The following is a 21,639-nucleotide window of genomic DNA, read 5'->3' on the forward strand; positions in this document are numbered from 1 at the left end:
AGTAGTAGTAGTAGTAGTAGTAGTAGTAGTAGTAGTAGTAGTAGTAGTAGTAGTAGTAGTAGTAGTAGTAGTAGTAGTAGTAGTAGTAGTAGTAGATACTATCATTACCTGTAATAGCAGGTAGTATCGAAGTATATGGTGAAAATAAACTTTACTGGATCTATTGATTCTATGAACCTAGCATGTAAACTCTGCACTAGAAAAGATGAAGCTGATAGCGGGACTAGTGACACAGTATATTGTACTCATTCTACCACAGGAAGACCCCTTCAAAACCAGCAACCGGAAATTTCTACGTACGCAGCCTTTGAGCCCGAATTGATGATACGGTATGTAGGTATGTGAATGTACATAATCAGGATACTATGATAAGCTATGGTCAGGTTATGCGTCAGCAGATCAGTTCGATACGTATCATCATCACTGACGATTGGGCCTTCTTCGAGAATACGGGAAACATCAAGTTAGACCTTCAGTTTGTAATCTTTGCAGCATGACTAGTAAGAAGGCCCGTGGCTGTCACAAGGTAATTTGTCTGAGAAGATAGCAGGTGACACTGGTAAATAGCAGTCTCGTGAAATGGAAGCTTGGATAAATTCATCCTAGGTTTGGAGTAGTAGAAAGATTTATCGCCGCAAGTTAGGAAAGATGTGTAATGAATTTGATTGTAAACAGAGCATGCCCATACTCAGGATTGACTCTCCCGTTTTTTCCGCCTGATGGTAATAGTCCTGCCCCAAGTTTCCGTGGTGAATTTTCCAGTAAGGTTTGCAGGGAAAGCCACCCCTCGGTCGTGAGCTTCTATTATTTCCAGCTCTATTCGATTTAGGTAAGGACTAGTGCCGAGCGGTTCGATATTTTCCAGGAGGTTCCGGAATCTGATCCCACCCCAACTTCCTATACTTTCCTCCATGCTAGCTCGATGCACTTCGATCAGTGTATTTGGGGGTAGTCCGGCATTTTTCAGAACTGTCAGACGTCGATTGTCAAGTGTGAAATAAGGAAGTGCCCACCATGTTCTCGCCCTGTCTACTTCAGACATTCCTTCCTTTTCAGCCGCAGACAGTTCAACAGGCACTGGAGTGACATGCATGTGGTCATACCGGCGATGGAAGTATTCGAGAGCTCTCTGGGCAGCGCCTTCCTCTGACAATCCGGCTGCTTTAGCCTGTTTGAATTGGCGTTTCACCTTCGCAGCCTCACGGAGTATACCCTTCTTATCATTCGGGACAACATGAACTTCTTGCGCAACATTCTTCTGGGACCATCTGATATCGCAAAGCTCCAGCTGAAACGTGCGGCACGGAACGGCCTCTTGTAAATGCCCTGGATTGCCAGCGCGAGCAACAGCTCTACCGCCTTGTTGGTTATGTCCTATACATGGTCTAAAATATATCGTGTGGCTCCCAGAGGGACCGGCTCGGTCGCTGTTATCGTTTGAATGGCGATGTTGTTGAACCGGTCTGTGTGGCTGGCCTTGGCTGGTACTTGGCTCATGATTTTGTCTAGGCTGACCCTGCCTATTTCTGCCTTGTTTCGCAGTCCCTCGATGGTCATCAAAATTCACTGGGTCATTTCCTGCGTAGATGTAAAGATTTAGACCGTCCACAGTCCCCAGTGGATCTGGCGATGTCCAGCGGCCAAGCCACGGCGCATAGTATCGCTCCCCACAATGGTATAGGCCACTTTCCTTATCCCGGTAGTAGCCGGCGAAGCGATAATTGCGAGAAACCCCTTTATGCCGATACTGGTAGGTGCTGGTACCAAAGGGAGAATACTCCTCGTAGAAAATGGGCGCTGCATTGTTATCCAACCCTAGATGCGGGCTTAGCTGATACTGGACGAGCAGGTCCGAGCTGTGGCCCTTCTCGAGCGTGGCGATTGGAGCTGTCCCCAGGGCAGCATCACCCACATTTAGGGTAGTTATTTCGCGACGTCTACTGCAGCCATCGCCTTGATATGCCACAAAAAGTTCGAAGAGGGGCAGATACTTGGTCTCTTTGCTTTTGGTTGGTGTTGTTTTGCCAGCGGGGTCGGCACTGCGTTCTGTGATCTTTCGCACTCTCGTGCCATTGGCATCGTAAACGTACCAGGTAGTCTCTGGTGCTGCCAAAACAGATACCCGTTGCATTGAGAGTGATTGCAATTTGTCTGTGTAGTCCCATCTGAGCGATGAATAGCCGGGCATTTCAGTCATGCATCCGTGTCGTCCAGCATCATCGTCGTATTCGTAGTCCTGTTGTCTACCAGCAGACGATGTGCTTGACAGTCTGTTGCTCAATTGAGCGTCGCAAACACGGCTTTCCTCATTGTATTTATACTCTCTCGTCCAGCCGGAGTAAGGGTTAGCGGGTGTGTGCTGTAGCAGAAGTAGGTTTCCGGCATTATCGTAGGTATAGCTCTCCTCATAGCGTATCATTCGCCTGCCGTCGCCCAACCCGCTATTGCGTGTTCCGGAATTGAAATCATACGGTTTGAGTGCTCTGCCTCCACCGTGTGCAGCATTGACTTGTTCGCGGCCCGTGGCTCTGACGATCTGACCGAGTAAGTCGTACTCGAACTGTCGTTCAGGCGACACCACCTTATTTTGGAAGAAGACAACTTGTTGTGTGCTATCCTGGGTACGTACAATATTCCCCATACAGTCATGGGTGTGGACGAGGTTCTGCAACACCTTTTTGTCTTTGAGTCGTACGCTACAAGTGGCAATAAGGCGACGGCTCTTTCGATCATAGGTGTGGGTGGTCCTTGACCCCTTTCCAAAGGTGACGCACTTCAGTTGGCCATCGGGCTCATACATAATACCTTCCGCTGAAGATGTCACCGAGTGGCTGTTACGATCGTAGGATCGAAGTGCCCGTAATCGGCCAGCCGCATCATACTCTCGTTGTACGCGACCTACCCCATCTGCCACTGTGTCTAATGGCTGGTCAAGCGCATTGAACGTAATTGTGCTTTTGTATTCGTCCTCTTCGAGGGTAACCTCCTGGGCTTCGGACCAATCTATCAATTTCTTGTACTCGTCTGCATACCGGATGCTGGACTCGATACAATTTCCCTTGAAGTCAAACCGATGGTTGGTGTGAAGCCCGGATTGGTCGTAACACTGCCACAACTGGCCTTTGAGGTTGAGCGAGACTGCATTCGCATTTGCTTCGCCATAGATCCTTTGCACTGTCAGAACCTCTTTTTCCGCGGCTCCATATTGGACCCAAGTATTGGTTGGCCGCCGTAGCTTGTCATACTCCACGCGCTGCCGAATGCCTCGATCTGACCAAGACAAGAGTGGAGTATTTTGGCAGTCTAGTAAGAGCCACCGCTTTCCTTTGTCCATATTGCACGTGCGAACAGGTCGTCCCAGCAGATCACTCAGGCTAATCTCAACGGTTCTCTCGAGAGTATCCAAGGTCCTTTCCAGGTTGCCTCGGATATCAAATTTTGTTTTGGTCTCACGTTTCACCATGCCATTACTAGTTCCCTGAATGATGGGGTGACCAAATACGTCTAGGTGTGTGGTTACGGGCGTATCATGGTATATTTTGGACTGCTGCGCGGCTTTCTCATCGTATTTGTTGTATTGATGAGAAGCATTGTCTGTCCGCTGGTGATACCAACTAGTAAAGCCAGGGGCCAATTTCAATTGTCGGAAGTAGCTGCCAACGTCCACGTCACTGGTTGGATCAATTAAGATTGTGTCTCCCGCATCAAAGGATGACTCCATCCATGGCGTAAAACGAGTTTTGGTCCAGGTATGATCGGCATTCAGAACTCCGACAACACGACCGAGTGGATCTCGAACGAATGTGGTCGCTGGCAGGGTCAGGTTTCCGTTGGCGCTTGAAAATGATGGCTATCAGTCTCGAAGGACTGGAACTGTTTGACCGTGTCACCCTTGTTGTCGTGTCGGACCCATCCAGTAATGTTCCAGGTTGGTGAGCCACTTGGATTCTCTTTACAGGTGAAGGTGGCCTCCTGGATGCTTTGGCCAGTGCCGTTGATATAGGTGATATGAATTGAGATTTGTGTCTGGTTGAGACCATGTTCATTCAACGCACAGTGATTGTGGCGAACCAGTTGGGCCATGAATGGGGGAGTTAAGTGGTCGGGCTGGTGCGATGAACCAGTCGTCTTCTCATAACGATGAAAATCGTAGATCGTACGACTTGTCGCCTTTCCCAGAAGCTGAGCGGCCTTTTCAGTAGGATTCAAGAGGAAATTCTTTAGGTCCTTGTCATCTAGTTTCAACGGCACATCGTCCACATTGTCGCCAACAAAGTCGTCAGATTTACCCCTCGTAGCGATTCCGATGGGAAGCCCCAGTGAATCCAAAGCCATCTGTATTTGGTTCATGTTCGCATCGGTGATAAGAGTGGGTTGTAGTCTCGCATAATCCTGCTGGTACACGGTAGTATTGAGAGAAGCGTCGCTAGAGCTCGTCGTCAGCAGGCAGTGACGATCATAATATTCTCTGGAGACATTGCCAAACGGGTCAATGTGACCATTGGGAATATAGAAATGCGAGCGCGCTGCTGCCAGCCAATCATCTGAAAGGGGATCTTCAAGAAGCGCACGCGAGGATGGTAACCACCATTGGCCACTTGACGCCGGGCGCTCTACATAGCCACCTGCTTGTAGCTGTGCAGCCTCAAGGTTGGTCGGTATGTCAGAATATGCTTTGGCGAGAAATTCCGAAGTAAATACGAGCTTGTATGTCTGGTATACGTTCGAAAAAGGCATGAGAACTGCGAAATCTAGAGGATTGCGCATATCGTCCGTGTAAAGGACTTGTTCTGCAGTCAAGAGAGTTTTGCAACTCTTTGGGTTTTCTTGAGCAAATACATCTGGAAGGCCCTGGTGGGCCGGGACCTCGGTTGCTTGTTTTAAGATCTTGAAATCGTCCGCCGCCAGCTCATCCCAGGAGTAACGAGTCAAGCCGCCTGGCGGCGACACGGGAAACACTCGATAACGCCGAACCCCAGCCACAAGCGGAGTGTGGAAGTAGTTTTCAGCCTTCACTGCATTGGTGCAAGTTGTCTCAGTATACTCGATGACAGTTTCTGTCTGTCGTCGCTGGTCGTCGTAGTCAAGAAGTTGGCTCTCTAGCTTGCCATATCAGATTGTCGCCTCCAAAAGTTTGTTTCCCCAAAAGTCTGTTTTCAGCGTTAAATGATGCTGCACGCGAGCCTGACAAGGGTCAAGTCTCAGTGGATTTGACCCCTCGTTAGTCCCCCTTTCGTAGCATGTACTCACTTCCTCAAGGTCGTTAACTCTATAGACTGCGTGTCGCTGCTTATCGACAATCTTCTGCTCCAGTACAACCTCATATCTTTGCTGAGTTATCATATAAGGAAGTGCAGTCCGTCCATCACTTGCATCAGAGCTGAAAAGTTCCTGTCGCCGTGGCCTTCCAGCCAGAGCTCGATAGGCTTCGTGTCTCTCTTGGGGTGTAATGTTAGAGGGAATTTTTGCACTCGAGATATCCGCATGCTGTGGGTGACAAACTAAAAATCTCCAAGGAAGGGCTTCATCACTATCAACCTCTTCATGGCCAAGATAATACCACGAACGGCTGAGCACAGGTGGTCGCTGAAAGCTGGATGCTGTCTTTGCCTCATATTCCTCTGCGTCCCAAGTTTCAACCATTTGAAAACCCCGGAATTGACGATCTATGGGGTCGTAGTAGCCGTTATGGTAGTCGTAACGCTTGATATGACTTGTTTGCGCAATATGATCGACAACCTCGATTCGTGAAGCGCACTGAATAGGGAATGGCATTTTTGTCGTCCACGGCCGCCCGTTACGTTCATCCTCCCGGTAGAACATAGATGATGATCGGTATTCAAGCGTAGTTTCTCCTCCGATCCCATTGAGAGATCTGGAGAGTAGCCCAGGCCGTTGCCCTCCGGTCAGATCAATGTAGCGAATAGTGCCCAGGCCCCCATTACTAGCGTTACCATGGAGATTCGAGGCCCAGCATAAACATGGCGTACCTCTCCCAGTGATGTCTAGAACATCGACAGAAGAGGTATGATCTAAAGCCGGGATGAATGGCAGCAGACAGCCTTCGCTCCACCGGTTTCCCACCTGGTTATAGTATACCATGGCCCCACCGTCAGGTAGAAGGTAAATCAAATCAGTGGTGCCAGAGCCAGTAAGATCCGCTGTGCGGATACGCAATGATGAGAATTCACTCGGACTGGCCATCGCTGGAGCATTTCCCATCACCACCTGTGCCCCAAATGTGCCATAACCCATGTTTGGCCAGTAGCAGATATTGCCGTTACCAAAATGCACAATGTCAGCTAGACCATCGCCGCTCATATCACAGAGCAAGATTGCTGAGTTTGGGTCCCCTAAGAACAATTTGGGTGCCCCGGCTGTACTCCGGGCTGGTCCATAACCGCCGGTTCCAAGAGACTTACACCATGCAAACTCTTCATTCATATCATTGACCATTTGCAACAAGTCGGCACGTCCATCACCGGTCAAATCGACTCTTCTAACATTGTGCCTACCAGCAGAAAACAGTATCGGATTGGACTCGAACGGGGTGAAAGGGTTCCAGCCTCCTTTACTTTCCCGTCCGTAGAACCCGTGCATCTTCATGTCCGGTGCTTCAATGACAACACTCGGCAAGCCATCCCCTGCAATATCTTCAAACTCCCACATGTGATCGTTGAGCATACTAGGGATTGTATCCACCAGCTGTGGGTCTCCAAGCTGAGTTCCAAGGTCACTTGTGAGATTGCGTCGATAGTACCAAGCCCCCGGCAGTTCCGCCAGCACACCTGGGGCCCCTTCACCATTCAGGTCAATCCATTGCGTTGCACTGTTTTTGAACTCCGGTATCCACGCAGCGAGCTCTCTCGTTTCTAATTTACAGGGTGGCGGAGTCTTCTGATACTCGAATCTGAATGCCGGTAGACTTGATGTCTGGTACTCATCTTCTCCGATAGGACTGTAGCCGTTCTGAGTGCACGAATCGAGAAATGCCGATCCGGAATCTGGATCTGTATGATATTGGAAGCAAGTAGAATAGACTAGACAGTCCTGCCGTTTTAACTCCTCGGGGAAGTGATGAAACATCAGAACTCGGTTGCAGCGGCGATATGTCCGGATTTCGAAACAACTCTTGTATACTGAAAATGGATCTTCACGCACATGCCAGTTGCACTTGGCATCTGTTGTTGGCTTCTCTTCGTCATGTTCACCGTAGTCAAAGATGACTTCGAAGCACCATGGTAGGTCTCTCGGTAATGGCGAAATGATTTCCCAATTGATGTCACGAGTCGGGGTTCCGTTGCCATATCGGATGGACTTGAGGTAACGCTGGGTTGAACGTTCCGCGCTAGTCCTATGGGATTCGTAAGAAGTCTGAGAAAGCCCCGAGGGATCTTCTCCTTTGTATGTGTAGACTATATGATTTCCCCAACTATCTGCGGGACAGCAAATCGTTTCAGTTCAAGGCCGCGGAATCTATGATGATGCAATCGAAACTCGACGAGAAGATCATTGAAAGAATAATTCGAGATTATATCCATCAAGCTGAGGAGGTGCTGGACCTTCAACTGGAGGCTTACCTGTGGGATGAAGCACACAAGCGATTCCATTTGTTTGGTCGCACTCGCAAATCACCACCGACCTTCTACTATCGCAATGCGGATATGAACGTTTTAGACGGAAAGGACTACTACGTTCCTTCATGGTCACCATGGTCCATATTTCCTATTGAGGTTCCTGTTCTCGAAACCGACGCCGATGGCGCGAAGTTACCGCACCCAGGGTCATACATCATCCCAGTTACACATCGTAATAGGCTCTTGGTCTTTATTCCTCAGATTACTCTTCGCCAAAGCAAAGTACCGTCCCCTCCGGATAAAACGCTTGAGCAGTATGCCAAAGAGAAACCTGTTATGCCAGAGGATCATTTTGAGTGGGACATACGTCTGGGGTACAGCGAGCTACAGAATGGAAAATGGTCCCCGAAGAACGTCTTACAGGCTTCAGTTCACCTGCCAATATCAAAGCATGATGATCGGCTTGTGAATGACACCCATGATATGTCGGGGTTGGCTGCAAACACCCTTCGATCTCTGGACGATGGCACATGTACAAATGGGACTGCGGAATGTAAACATGTCAATATCGCTAATCTCAAATGTTGGCCGCGTCTCGTTGAGGAGGAAGGTACCACACCGAGGCTTGTTGTTGCAGTCGAGTGGGTCCAAAAAATGCCCGGAGCATTTAAAACTGGGCGCCAGCTTAAGGTAAAACCTATTGCAGATTACGTACTGATCGTCACAAGCTGATGCTGCGGGAACCCGCATCTGTTGGTAACCTACCAACCACCCTCACGGAGTTTGGAAAAGTCTACGGCAAAAAGTCCCACCAAGTATCCGAGTTCCGGGGAAAAGTGCTCGCTCATAATGGTGCGAAGCTTAACAAGCCAACATTGACTTTCCCCGTATACGTTCAGCCGGATTTCTCCCACTCAAAAATGGAGGAAAAGGTGGAATGGGTCATGTCCCTTGACGACATCAATCATTATACGCCTACTGTCCTCATTTGCGAGGTCCATGATCGTAGGGAGCATATACAATACATTGGGATGCCTCCAAAGGAGGGGATTAGGAAGGGCCCAGTCTCCAAATCGCAGCGGGTCAGGAATGAGATATTTCCTGAAATCATAGAAACAATGAGCGATTCCGAAGGCATCGAACCTATATTTCGATATTTGCGAGGCCTCTCTTCAGAAAAACATGGTGAAAGCTTTGGTTGCGACGCAGACTATCTCAAAGCCAGCGAAACGGCTACCCCACTGGCCATATACTCCTGGGAGCTTGGGGTACACCTTCCATCGCTTCTCATGGAGCGCCTTCTTGCGACTCACCGGTTGGAGCTTGCTTTGAAAGTGGCGAAGTCCATGTACGATTACAGCCGTACAGAGAATGAACGCTGGACCTTCCCACTGTTCCAGAAGAAAGAAATGCTTGAGAGCGCTGACGCCACAGTACCTCCAAGTGCAAACATACATGCCTCCGCTCGCAAAAATCCGGTAGCATATGTGAAGCGCATTGCCTTGAAGTATATCGAGATTCTGGTGGGCCTCGGTGATCAGCATTTTCGCCACGATACGCTCGAAAGCATTCCCCTAGCCCTTGAGAGGTATATTGAAGCATCAGAAGCGTTCAGCACACTCTCGGGTGTACTCGAAGTTCAAACGTCTCCAAGAGCACATAACACCAAACCCATACTAACCTACAGCAAAGTTGAAGAAGAACGTAAAAAGGCATCATCATGGTTACTTGAGGATGGCGGGTTCCACAAGGCTAAGGATACATTGCGTGCTTCACTGCACCAACTTATAGAAGATCGACTCTACAAAATTAAAAATGGGCTTGACATCAATGGTCGTAAGCAAAGACTCGCACTTTTTGCTCCTCCGCTTGATCCCGGTGCGCTGGCTCAGGCTAGGCCAGCAGCTGGGGGAATTGCAGGCCTCCTGTCCGGCATTGAGAGCCCGATGCCAACCCACCGATTCGATTATTTGATTCGTCATGCCCTTGATATTGTGAGCCATTTTCGAGGCCTTGAGCAGCAACGTCTTAACATCAGAGAGAAAAAGGATGCCGAAAGCCTAGTCGCTCTTCGATCTCGTCATCAGTGTACCGTCCTTGCGCTGATCAATAAAGTAAGGGAACACGAGAAGCAAAAGGCACTCAAAGCCCTTGATGCTATCAGTGTATCACGCACTCAGCATGAAAAAGCCATGGATTACTATCTTCAACTCACTGCCGACAAAGGCGGTGTCAAAGTTCCCAAGGTCGGTGAGTCATGGAAAGAGGTGCCTCCAGAGATCCATACAATCAAAGGGGATAACCCAATGTCTCCATTCGAGAAAGAGGAATTAGATAAGTCTGAAAAAGCATCCGATCTCTATCTAGCTGCGGGGGTGGTCAGTGCACTTGGTGAAGTTCTTGCCGCCATACCGGAGTTTGGGGCAAAGGTGCAGCCGATGGGTGCAGGTGTCGACAGTTCTACAGGCGGAAGTCTTTTCTCCCGAATATGCAACATCCGTACGGTTGGTCTGAGCATCGCGGCCCAACGCATGCAGGAGGAAGCCATGCAGGCCGCACGAAAGGGTGCGCTGAGCCGTGCTTTTCAAGAGCGCCGACAGGCTATCAATCAAATTGGCTGGGAGCTGATGCGGCTTGACAAAGAAAATCGCAGCTACAAGCTAGATGCGATATGTGTGACGCGGCGATCAAGGCATCACAGCAAGAACTTGAAAATGCCGCTGCGGAGGAGCAATGGCTGCGCACGAAGTACACTGGAGAGCAATTATAGATCAGGCTTGATAATGCAACGACGATGCTATGTCGTGAAACATATCAGCTTGCTCTTGAGATGGCCAATGTTGCCCAACGTGCTCTCCATTTTGAACACTCGCTCCGATTTTCTGCTAGTATGACACCAGACGGTCCGCCATTCAAAGGGTTGACCGATTACTGGGAGCAATCTCCCGACGGACAGCTTGCCGGAGAATCCTTGTATCTCGACCTTAAACGCATGGAGATGTTACATATGGGCAACCGTAGTCATGACTTTGAGATTGTAAAACACATCTCAATTCGACAGCTTAATCCATGTGCCCTCCTCCAATTGCGCGAGCAGGGCAAAACCGATTTCGAACTACCTGAGGTCATCTTCGATATGGATTTTCCCGGCCACTATTGCAGGAGAATTGCGTCTGTGGGGATTTCAATTCCCTGTATTCTGAATGCTTACACGTCGCTCAATTGCACCTTGAGCTTGTTAGAACACAAATATCGAGTTTCGCCGACTGGCAGCCCAAATGGCTTCTACGAGGAGAAGAACGAACAGAACGTGTTTCACAGGGACAGTATCCCCATCAGTGCTATAGCAGTCAGTAACGGCTTACATGACACCGGCGTCTTCACTCTCGAATTTGACCGACAATCACGGTACGGACCTTTCGAAGGGGCTGGGGCTATTTCAAACTGGCGTCTTGAATTTCCTTCGCAATTTCGGCATTTCGACTATAACACAATCACAGACGTTGTCATTCACCTCCACTATACCGCCGTAGATGGTGGAGAGCAGTTTGCTGGGACGGCTGCCAGCGCGGCAAAACAATGGGTTAGTGAGGCGAAAGGATCTGCATTTGCCGTTGATTTGAAGACGGAGTACCCTGATCAATGGCGGCAGCTAGGCCGGGAAGGTAGGATGGCCCTTCCAGGTATGACAAGACGATTGCCATATTGGACCCGAGGACAGAGCTTAAAATTGTCTACTCTCGAACTCCTGGTGCTTCCGAAGCCGAAGGAGACCTCTAATCCTGTCACAGTAGGTGTTGGGGAGGCTAGCATTGAATTGACTCACAATCAAAGAACTTGGAAAGAGTATGGGCACTTTGAAGGGAAGGTACCTTCCACCGACTTTGAGTCGGTATGGAGCATTAAGGGGTTGAAGGACGAATCTTTCAGTCAAGGGTGGCTCTTGGTCAATTCACCTCCACAGTCGTACCTTCCCAGTGAAGCTGAGATGTCATTTCTACAACTTTTACTTTTATTTTTTGAGCGAGCTTTCGAGAGACGTTTGTTTCGAGCATTAAAATTCTCAATGTACATATAATATACCATCCACATTGGTGATGCTTCTCGTAGACCAGGCACAACCCAGCCATGCCGGCCTGTGAGAAACAGCGTTTACCCCTGCTTGAACTACCACCGGTCTAGAGAAAAGTGGTTTATCAGATGTAGTCACGTTGGGGGTGATTTTCCCCTCTGTATACTGGTCACCCTGGATGACATGCGACAATTAATATATAGAAGTAATACATGACTAGGATTATCGTGCAGGTAGAGTATCTTTCCACCCCAGTTGCAGGAACGGGGTACTTCTTTTCTTCTGGTATGATACTTTAACGACATAGTAGTAATCATAAATCCAAGTTTCCCCAAACCATATACCCATCGAATCATACTCCATCATCCCGTCCACGCTGAGAGCGACCCTATCCTCAGCCGTTTCCACCATCCAAGTAAGGCTTGACCTACCATCCTTCTGCCTAACTTATTAGTACTAGCCAAAGACCTGCAGTTGCATACCTTACGTGGACATTCTTGAATATTTTCGCACCCCTCACTTACCCTCATCGTCAACGCATCAGAGGTAGGTAGGACAGCACACTGAACCAAGCCACGGAGAATTTCACACATTCTTTACCTACAGGATCGCCAAGCAAGGAGTCGACCATCTCTTTGTGTGCTGTGTTCCTGCTGACATTTATGATCATCACATACTATCTATTACCCACTCAACTCACTATTTAGTAACCACACCCCCGGCCTCTTCCCCCAGGCTACCTCCCCCTATTCTACCACACTTGATTATTGTCCTTTTATTTACTACTCTTATCATTGACAGATAATCTGATATCGTCCTAAAATAAAATACAATGGCACAAGCTTCTTCACCTTCCAAAAGACAAAGCGAACCTGGGAAGTATGTTAATGACTCTTACGACGTTGATAGACTCTGTTGCTGGGTTGATATGGAATCCACGACAGGTATTAAGGGCGTGCTGGTAGTTTGGGCGGACGGATCCTCAAGCGGGGTTATCGGAAGTACTTATGGAGACTACCATGAAATTACCATCGACACCCTTGACCAGAACCCAAGGACTTTCTGCGAGCTTCTAGCGGACTTGCGCGATTCGAAAGACTGTAAAGGGTACAGTGACCGGTTCTGCCAATGCCGGGTGAAGCCTCCCTTTACGGGGATCAAGACATATCTTGATGGAGAAGGAAAGTTGATTGATATTGAAATTTTGGAAAAAGGTGCCGGTTCCGATCCCAGTCCCAAACAACCTTTCCAGTTACACGAGAAGTCTCGGTTACGACAAAGGTCCGCCTTCCAAGGGAGGTCTGCCCTACACCAAAGATTTCTATCCCAGTGGAGCTCCCTCGTTGGCTGAACAAAGGACCTTCCGCGTGTGTGGCAAGCTCGACAATTGCCCCATAAATCCATGTCCTCATAACACCGATGACACATGTTATCTCTGTCACCATAACGCAAACTGTCCCTCTCTACAGCAACAAATACTGCCAGACCTGTCAAGGTAGCCTCCGATTTCGCGAGGTTCGCGAAGATCCCTGCAGCCATCTCGAAGGTTGCCCCAATCATCTCTGTTTCCTACACAACACTATTCCTATTTATCCATGTCATGGATGCCACCATCACCGAGAATGTCCCTGTTCCATGTATCACCGTAGAAACTGGAGAAATCACTGTTCTCTCTGTCATCAAACCCCCGGCGAACCCATTCAGTATACCAGTGGAAATCCCGATCACCCTTCGCTGTCCTCGAGCGCACTAAGAAAAAGACACCGTGAGAAGCAGGGTCGAGTTGAGGGCAAAGCTTCAGGAAAAGATAAAATTTAGTGGTCACGGATTCAATATCCCCCCGTTTACAAGAGTATATCCATACTAAAGAATTGTCCTCCTTTACCTAAAGCCTGTACTATCACGCTCCATGTTCCAAGCTCTACATGACACTAAGAATACTACTACAATATATAGTATATCATAGCGTGGGACGATTATAAACCTACACCCAGTATGCAAGATCGTGCATTACCACACCACATCTGGTCATCACACATCATTCCCTCTCATTTATAAGCTACACCCCTCCCCCGCCTCTCCCCCTGGCTCCCTCTCCTGACCCGCCACCGTCAAATTCAATTCAATCCCATGCCTCACTCCACTGTCATCGTACTTATACGACATGACGATGCAAAATTACAATCCTCCTTCCGAGTTTCATTATCATTCTGACTACGAAATCATCAGGCTTTGTGTCTGGGTTGAGGAGAATAAAATCAAGAGAGTCATCAAGGGCATCCTCGATAGTGTGGGAAAACGGTTTCTCGAGCGGAATTATCGGGCGTGCCTTTGGGGAGTATCATGAAATCTTAATCAACTCTCCTAGCATAGGATCAATGATCTTTGCCACTGAGACGATCGTGAGATTGTACAAGTTCTTGTATACCGAAGGCGAAGAGAGCAAAGATATTGCACTCTGTCATGACCATTCTGTCGAACAAGGTCCTCTCCTCGAGTACAAGATGGCTTCTCCCATATGTGGGGTCACGACATATTATGACAAAGAGGGCACGTTATTGATTTACACCTTATGGAAAGTGAGTGTGTTGTTGATTTCGGCTATCGATATTACTACTTACTTCAGATCATACTGACTTTGCCATAGGTGAAGAGGAAGAAGCCCGCCGGCAGACTGATGACCCTGTTCGGGTTCTATTAGAATTGTCCCGCTAGTACTATTGTGGGAACAGCTGTCCACGGTGATGCATGATATTGCTTCTATTGAGAGATATTCCCGGGTGGGAAAACCCCCTGGTGACAGTACCGCCAGTGACTGTGGACATAACTGAATCTTAGTATTGACCCGTTCAGGACTCGGCCATTGCTCAGATAAGTAGGCTTTCATTAGTTAGTACCATAACTTATTAGGAGCAAGCCTCGAACCGACACATATATGGATTGATCACGTAAAGGAGGGCAATGAAAGTAGCAGATAGATATGTTATTTGTACCTAATTACAAGATTACAAAAGCATGGTGCTAAACGTAGGCACCACAGGTCAGCAAGTCCATCCCGTCCATCATTCTATCAGTCAATAACAGTAGCAATAGTACTGATCCACAGTACACCACAGCAAAGAGGCAGCTGGGCTGAGCTGGCTGGGTTGCACAGCGCGGGGCACCAGCAGGCAGTGGGTCACAAACAAATGCAAGTAAAAGGGTAAAGTAGTTACACAAAAAAGTGAAAGCGCGCTCTATACATGATCGCATCCAGCCATGCATGCAAAACGAACACCAGATGCTCAAGAACAAGCAAACCCATAACCGAGCTCTAGGAAGGACCTGCTGATTCTTGGCTCAGTAGAAAAGAAGAGCTTTCTACACCGCAAGGTGGCTTTGGTTTCACCGCCCTCCCCTTTTCTATTGCCCCCTCTCCTTGGGCTCTTATATTACCCCCTTCAAGAGAATATTCCCCTTTCAGCTTCACTGCCCAAAGTTCACTTTCTCCCTCACTCTATGTTTGCTGCATTTTTCGTGGGGTTGTCTCAATTTTCACGGCCTTTCTCGCCGCCCCAGGAGATGCTCCGTCGACTTTGACTGCGACTGTGTCGGTTGTATGGGGAATTATTCTCTTGTCCCTCACTGGAGTTCTCGCCCGATTGTTGTCTGCTAGTTGGGGGCTTCGTGCCGTCGGCAAAGGAGACCTTCGCCTCAGCATCGTTGCCCTCATCGTCCGTTTCTTCTAAAAGAACATCCGGATCGTCGGAATCCTCCGAGTCATTGATTTCACCAAGCGCAGCCAGACGACGACGGCGTTCCGCTGGCGTTTCACCCGTGTCATCCAAATCCGCTTGCTGGGGAGGACGAGTGAGTCCGGCCGCTTCGCGAAGTTGAGCAGGCGGAATACGTTCCGTGCCATCATCATCGGAATCCCGTCGTGACCGGGGATGCGATCTCGGAGACGTGGATGTAGGACTGAGGTGGGAACTGCGACGTTCCTCGGCTGCTGTGCCACGTGTGAACCGTGCCAACGAAGCGGCAATGTCGCCGGGCACTTCCACGTCCGATTCGCCGTCCGTGAATTCGCTTCCGGTGCCGGTTTCATCATCTTCGGCGACGGGGGCAGGGGCAGGGGCAGGGGTAGGCCGAGAGGCCACTCCAGGGTCTGAACGGCGGCGCTCTTGCGATTCAGCCTTCTGAGCCTCCTGGCGAGCCGCCTTCTTGACCCGCTCGGGGGCGTCGGTCTCTTCGACCACATCACGACGTGCTTTGGGACCAAGGTTACGAATCTGTTGGGCAAATTCATGTTTGGTCATGCGGCGACCCTTGTGCTCGACGCCTCTCTTGCCCACATCATTGTCATCAGCCAGGGTGAAACGCAGACCATCATCCGCCAGCCAGTCGTCTTGCGCAGCCTTGCGGGCGGCCTGCGATGTTTCGCCTTCCTCTTCCATACCGAACCACGTACCCATCCTTGTCAGTCCGCGACGAACAGGGGCATCCGTCTCAGGCTTATCCCCAGAAGGAATGGAATACTTCTTGATGACTTCTCCGTCTTCGTCCTCAACAATGATGGTGTTGCCGAACTGGTAGGCGTGAGCGGAGCGACCTTTGGCCTTGGCAGGCTTCTTCGATGCTTCTTCAGCCTTCTTCTTTTCTTCAGTCTTTCTGGCCTCCTTGACCTCTTGGTCTTCGGCACGACCCTTCCCAAGTCCAATCCACTGGCCGAAACGCTTACGAGCTTTGTCCAGCGGGTGCCCGGTCTTTTCGCCAACGGCCTGCTCAATCTCCTCTCCTTCAGTCTTGCCATGAGGCTGGCTGCGGGATTTGGCGTATTCGTCCGATTGTTGCTGCAACTTCTGGCGTTGTTCTTCCATATGACGCTGTTGCTCCTCAGTGGACATATGACTGATATTTTCAACCTTGAGAACGTTGCCTTCTTCATCTTCCATGACCATGTTGTGACCTTCCAGATACACTTCGAGCGCAGGCTCGCGTCCAAACTTATCGCCTTCCTTGGAGGGCGGGGACGCCTCGCGTTCGATCTTGTCGCGCTCACTGGATTCATCACTCTTTTCCTTTTGCTCATCCGACTCCGTCTCCAGCAGGCGTTGAGGGGCGATAGCTGACTGACTGATCGGGCCACCGGCGCCGTCGGTGCGTCTGCGACGTCTGCGGCGCCTCCGCGCAGATTTACCACCCGTCGACTCCGTATCTTCGTCGCGAACCCGACGCAGGAAATTACCTGGTACACCAATGGGGGGCAGGGTTCCCGGGGGATATTCCGGCTCATTCGACGATTCGTCCTCATCCGGTTTCCGGAACGACATGGATCCTTTGGCAAGAGATTGCACGCGGGGCAAGCGGTTCATCCAAGAAGGACCCTCCTCGTTGGCGGTGGTGTAAGACAGCGTGATGGTCAAGGTGTTGATGCGCTTTCCGAGGGTGAACACGGCAATGGATGAACCATGGACCAAGATCGAGGAGATGACCATGAAGGTGGTGACGGGCCAGATCAGCTGTATGATATAGTAATTAGAACTTCCCGGACCTGGCAAATCAGCCTCAGACCAGGGCTCCGTGCTGTCCGATTCTAGCTCCGCCCGAGCCAGGATGCAAGCGAAGATGGCTCCGACACCAATGGGGCCGAAGTGACCGGCGAAGAGGGCCTCGCGCCACGTTTTCACATCTGGGATGATCGGTTTCAACATCAACATGATGGGGATGCGGCGGAAGAAAATGACGAGGAGAGCGATGACTACGAGCCGCCACGGCACGAGCCCGATATCCGGATTGTTGTAGTCCTCCCAGGGGATGATGGCTCCGAAGTAGACAAAGTAGGCCAAGTTGAGCAGGAGATCAATGACGTTGGACACGTGCGACTCTTCTGTTTTCTCCGTAAACCAACCGTCGTTACTGAAGCCGACACCGGCCGAGAAACCTATCAGGAGATCGTCCATGCCCAGCAAACTACCTGAGCCGGCGCAGAAGACGGCCAGCACGAAGTAGAAGACCAGGAAACTCTCACGGTCAATCAAGCCCTTGCGCTCGGCGAATTTGATGGAATGACGCGCGAGGTAGCCAATGACGAAGCCAAAGATTGCGCCGAACACGCACTCGTAGAGGATGGTCACACAGAACCAGTTGAGCGACACCTCCCCGGCATTAGGGCGGTAGCGCCAGATGTAGAAACCCAGGTAAATGAAGGGGAAGGCCATGCCATCGTTGCAGCCCGACTCGGCCGACAACAAGTCTCTCAAGTGCTTGGGAACTCGTCGCGCGAATTTACCTTTACCTACGACGGACGAGGCCAAGACGGGATCGGTGGCGGTGACGCACGCGGCGCACACGAGACTCTCCAGCCAGGAGAGGGGAGGCACCATCCACCAGATGAACAGACTAGTCACCAGCCAGCCCCAGGTCATGACGGGCACCAGCAGCAGAAAGACCGATTTCCAGTGACGTTCCATGTACGCCTTGGGCAATTCGACGCCGACGGCAAAACACTGGACGACCAGGACGATGCGAGAGCACTCGAGGGTAATCTTGTCGACATTGCCCCACGAGTTGGGATTAAACAGGTTGGCCGCATGAGGCCCGAAAATGATACCGCAAAGGGTAGCCACGGTGGCTTCACCGATGTACAGCTTCTCCTTGACAAACAAAGAGCACAGCATGAACAGACTGGTGAAGCCACCTAGAATCATGTAAGCCAAATGCGGCTTATCGATGTCCAAATGGTCCCACGCCATGGTTGCGACGGGCGGACGGGATACCGAACTAGCTACAGAGGTCGTGCGGCGGGCGCTTGCTCGAGCTGCGGGATGGCTTGATTTAATTCCTCCCCGCGCAGCCCGTGATCTTCACCCCGATATAGCCTTGCACCAGGCGCCGTAAATCCCGGAATTACCTCCACCGATCGGACCAATGCGCAATTCAAGCAAGGGAGATCCACCTCAACTGTAATCAACCAACGCGCCGGGTTCCCGCATACCTCGGGGGAGGGATCAGGAAACGCGGACCGAGCAGAGGGCAACGGAGGCCGCGGAGAATAGGCGAGGACGGAGGAGGATAGGGAGGGGGGCGAGGCGGCGCGGTCGTTCCCAAGGGCGTTCGCGGGTGCGTCCTGCAAGGGGGAAGATGAGATGCCTAGGTGAGCGCTGGACGTGAGATAAGTTCCGGGGAAAAGGAAGAAAAAGGGATGGTAGCAGAAGGAGAAAAAAAGGAAAAAGAGTTGGTCCGTGTAACCATCGAGAAGGAAAGTAGACTATGAAGTGGGAGGGAGGGTGAGTGTGAGAGAGAGAGAGGTTCCGGGCTTACCAGAAGAGGCAATGGACGGTTTATCCGGAAGATCTCCGATAATACTGACCGACTCCGCCAGAAAAGGGAACCGCTCAAGATGGAGAATAAAGAGAGAGAGGTAAATAGTTAAGAGGGATGCGGTCAGGGAAAAGAGGAAAGACCGGGGAGTTAGGGGAGGAGTAAGTAGGAAGTAGGAAGTAGGTAAGAGGAAATGCGTCCCAAGAAAAGAAAGGGCGGGAGAGAAGAGAAGTAGTAGGGAAGTAGACTAGTTAGTAGTAGTAATAGTAGAGACGGGGAAAAGAAAGAGAAGCTCCAGGTTTCGCTCAGCCCAGCACAAACACCAAGGCAGTAAAAGCGTGGAGGGACAAGAAAAAACCAAGAACGACTGGGCGTCTGGGCAAAGACTGGCGAATGGCCGGGACCAGAAGACCGGAAATTTCCTTCATGAAGATGATAGGGATACCAAGACCAAAACCAAGCCCGAGACCCAGTGCCCGAGCGGCATCGTGACGCTTGATTTGATGCGAAGGTTGGGAACTTGGGAGGGGGACTGGATGCAGCCCAGCACCCGAAACGAAAGCGATTACGCAGGAAAAGGTGACGGGGGGGGGGGCGAAGGAATCAGAAAGCACGGATCAGACTGGGCGGGGAATGGTGCGAATAACTCTCTTTTTTCCCTATTTCTCTGCCACTGTAAAACTAAAGTTTAGTTTAGTCAGTAGGGAGTGACTGAGAAGGAGAGAGAGAGAGAGAGAGAGTAAGAGGGAGGATCCATGGTCGTTCGCGGAACGAACAATTTTAAGGCTTGGCAGAGCGGGACTCTCGTTTTTAGATTGCTTCGTTTCCTCTTCTCACCCGTTTCTAGTCACTTTTTTCTTCTTACCCAGCTGTGTACTCGGCACTCTACACATCCTCAGCTTACTCTCTCCTTCTCTTCCTTCATTTCCCGAGTATCCCTTGGCATTGACAAAGAGTACTTGGTTGGCCATCCCACTTGGTGACCTCGCGTAGAAGTTGAACCCGCTCTTCAACTCGGCTTTCTCTTCTCCCTCCCGGTGCCTCCGGGACCTGATTCCATCCATCCATCAGTAGTCACGATGTACTAGATAAGTAGCCGATTTTTTTTTCTTACTTCTCCCGAACATCAATCCGCAGCAGTACCACCTGTCTCTTTTGCCCCAGACTAGTTCCCCCGATCTGACCTACCGCTGGGGAGATTTCCCGTGTAACCTGGAGATAGATAACTCGATAGATGGAAGGCCTAGATACTGTAACTAGCCAAACGTGTGGCATGTATCAGATGGATTGATGCAGGATAAGCTTGATCTCGTGTCAAATCTCATCTCCATTGCTGCTCCAGACCATGACAGGTGTGTAGGGAGACCGTGTCACCAGTCACTTGTCACCAAACATTCTCCTCATCATAAGTCAACACATACACACCAGCTGGTACCAATCATTTACCATGATGCCCATGCAGCAACAACCTCTTCTTTCTCATGAGATCGGGGCTACACCACTGCACCAACAATCGCCCACCTTACCCGCTCGGGCAAGCCGGGGGGCTTATCGCTCTTCGCCCTGCGAGGCTGCCGAGACTTTTCCTGCCGGTCTTTATTGGCGGTGAGCCACAACTAACCCGTTAGTGTCAGCTCCACAGTGGGGAGCAGCCCCTCCGTCCATCTGCCTCCTGCCCACTTGAACTTCTTCTCTCGCCCGCCACTTACGCTGCCTCGCCCACGGTCTCTTCCCGCTTACTACCAATCTGGTAAGTCAGTGGTAGTTCAATCCACCCAGTTCCGTCTCCATTCCAGGTCCAGCGCTCTCCGATTACCCTCCTCAAGGAAAAAGCACTCTGATTGACTGTTCCGGTTTGGTCTAGTGTGGACTAGATCCAGCGAGTCAGGTACACCAGATACTTAGAACAGGTACACCTTCGCTTACTCTTCCTGTTGCCTTCATAGTGGACTCTACCGTTCAAGCTCTTCTCTGGAACTCCATCAGATTTGACTTGAGGTGCTCGCCATACCATCCAACTTATACAGATTTTATCCCAATGTCTATTCTTGTGGACTAGGATCGGAACTGGGCGGGTGAAAACCTGTGACAGACATCCAAAAATATCCATTATCTTTCTACTGCATATGAGAATCTCTCCTCGATATGCTTACAGGAGCACGAAACAGACTGAAAGCCCGCAAACAACATGCTGCGTATCCATTTCACCTCCACAAAACCTACACTACCCTGACGTGTCTGGTCTAGACAACGGCAGCCATATCCCATGCAGATATTCCTGGTTAGGTAGGTGATGTGTGAGTGTGACAGACTGAAAATGTCCGCTTATAATTAGCGCACCGAACACTTGCAACTTGCATGATGAGTGGCAAGTAGGCTGTGCAAACAATTGACCCTGCTCTATGCTATTACGGCGGCTAAATATTGCCTACGATGCACGAGGAAGGTAGGTGTGCATGCTAGGTATGTGATGCTGCACCGTACCTTCAACCCGTACATACAAAGAGTGAACATGAACAAAGTTCACAACAGAGCCCAATCCAATGCCCGTTTGCCTTGGCAGGCATGGAGACCCAATTCTAGCCGTTGAGTGAGCTGCATGGAGGAAAGCCTTCATAGGTTGTCTTCTAGCTGCAGGGGAACATTGAAAGTAATGCACAGACAAGACAGAATGAATAGATCTATCTC

The 21,639-nt window shown here is 50.2% G+C and overlaps 3 protein-coding genes across 3 annotated transcripts; 1 reads left to right on the forward strand and 2 right to left on the reverse strand.

The window, feature by feature from the left end:
* Positions 1-688: 688 nt before the first annotated feature.
* BO87DRAFT_418303 (uncharacterized protein) lies at positions 689-7,713 on the reverse strand (the record flags this gene model as incomplete). Its single annotated transcript, XM_025626876.1, has 4 exons — positions 689-3,850; positions 3,883-5,103; positions 5,251-7,400; positions 7,581-7,713. 4 exons carry the CDS (start codon positions 7,711-7,713, stop codon positions 689-691), a joined length of 6,666 nt encoding a protein of 2,221 aa, XP_025476714.1.
* A 518-nt stretch (positions 7,714-8,231) lies between these two features.
* Positions 8,232-11,572, forward strand: BO87DRAFT_418304 (uncharacterized protein; the record flags this gene model as incomplete). Its single annotated transcript, XM_025626877.1, has 4 exons — positions 8,232-8,267; positions 8,306-10,250; positions 10,478-11,260; positions 11,299-11,572. 4 exons carry the CDS (start codon positions 8,232-8,234, stop codon positions 11,355-11,357), a joined length of 2,823 nt encoding a protein of 940 aa, XP_025476715.1. The 3' UTR covers positions 11,358-11,572.
* A 3,604-nt stretch (positions 11,573-15,176) lies between these two features.
* BO87DRAFT_315545 (Na+/H+ antiporter Nha1) lies at positions 15,177-18,383 on the reverse strand (the record flags this gene model as incomplete). Its single annotated transcript, XM_025619695.1, has 1 exon — positions 15,177-18,383. One exon carries the CDS (start codon positions 18,381-18,383, stop codon positions 15,177-15,179), a length of 3,207 nt encoding a protein of 1,068 aa, XP_025476716.1.
* Between the last annotated feature and the right edge of the window lie 3,256 nt (positions 18,384-21,639).

Source organism: Aspergillus neoniger, assembly GCF_003184625.1.
Source record: "Aspergillus neoniger CBS 115656 unplaced genomic scaffold BO87scaffold_30, whole genome shotgun sequence".
Classification (NCBI taxonomy): domain Eukaryota; kingdom Fungi; phylum Ascomycota; class Eurotiomycetes; order Eurotiales; family Aspergillaceae; genus Aspergillus; species Aspergillus neoniger.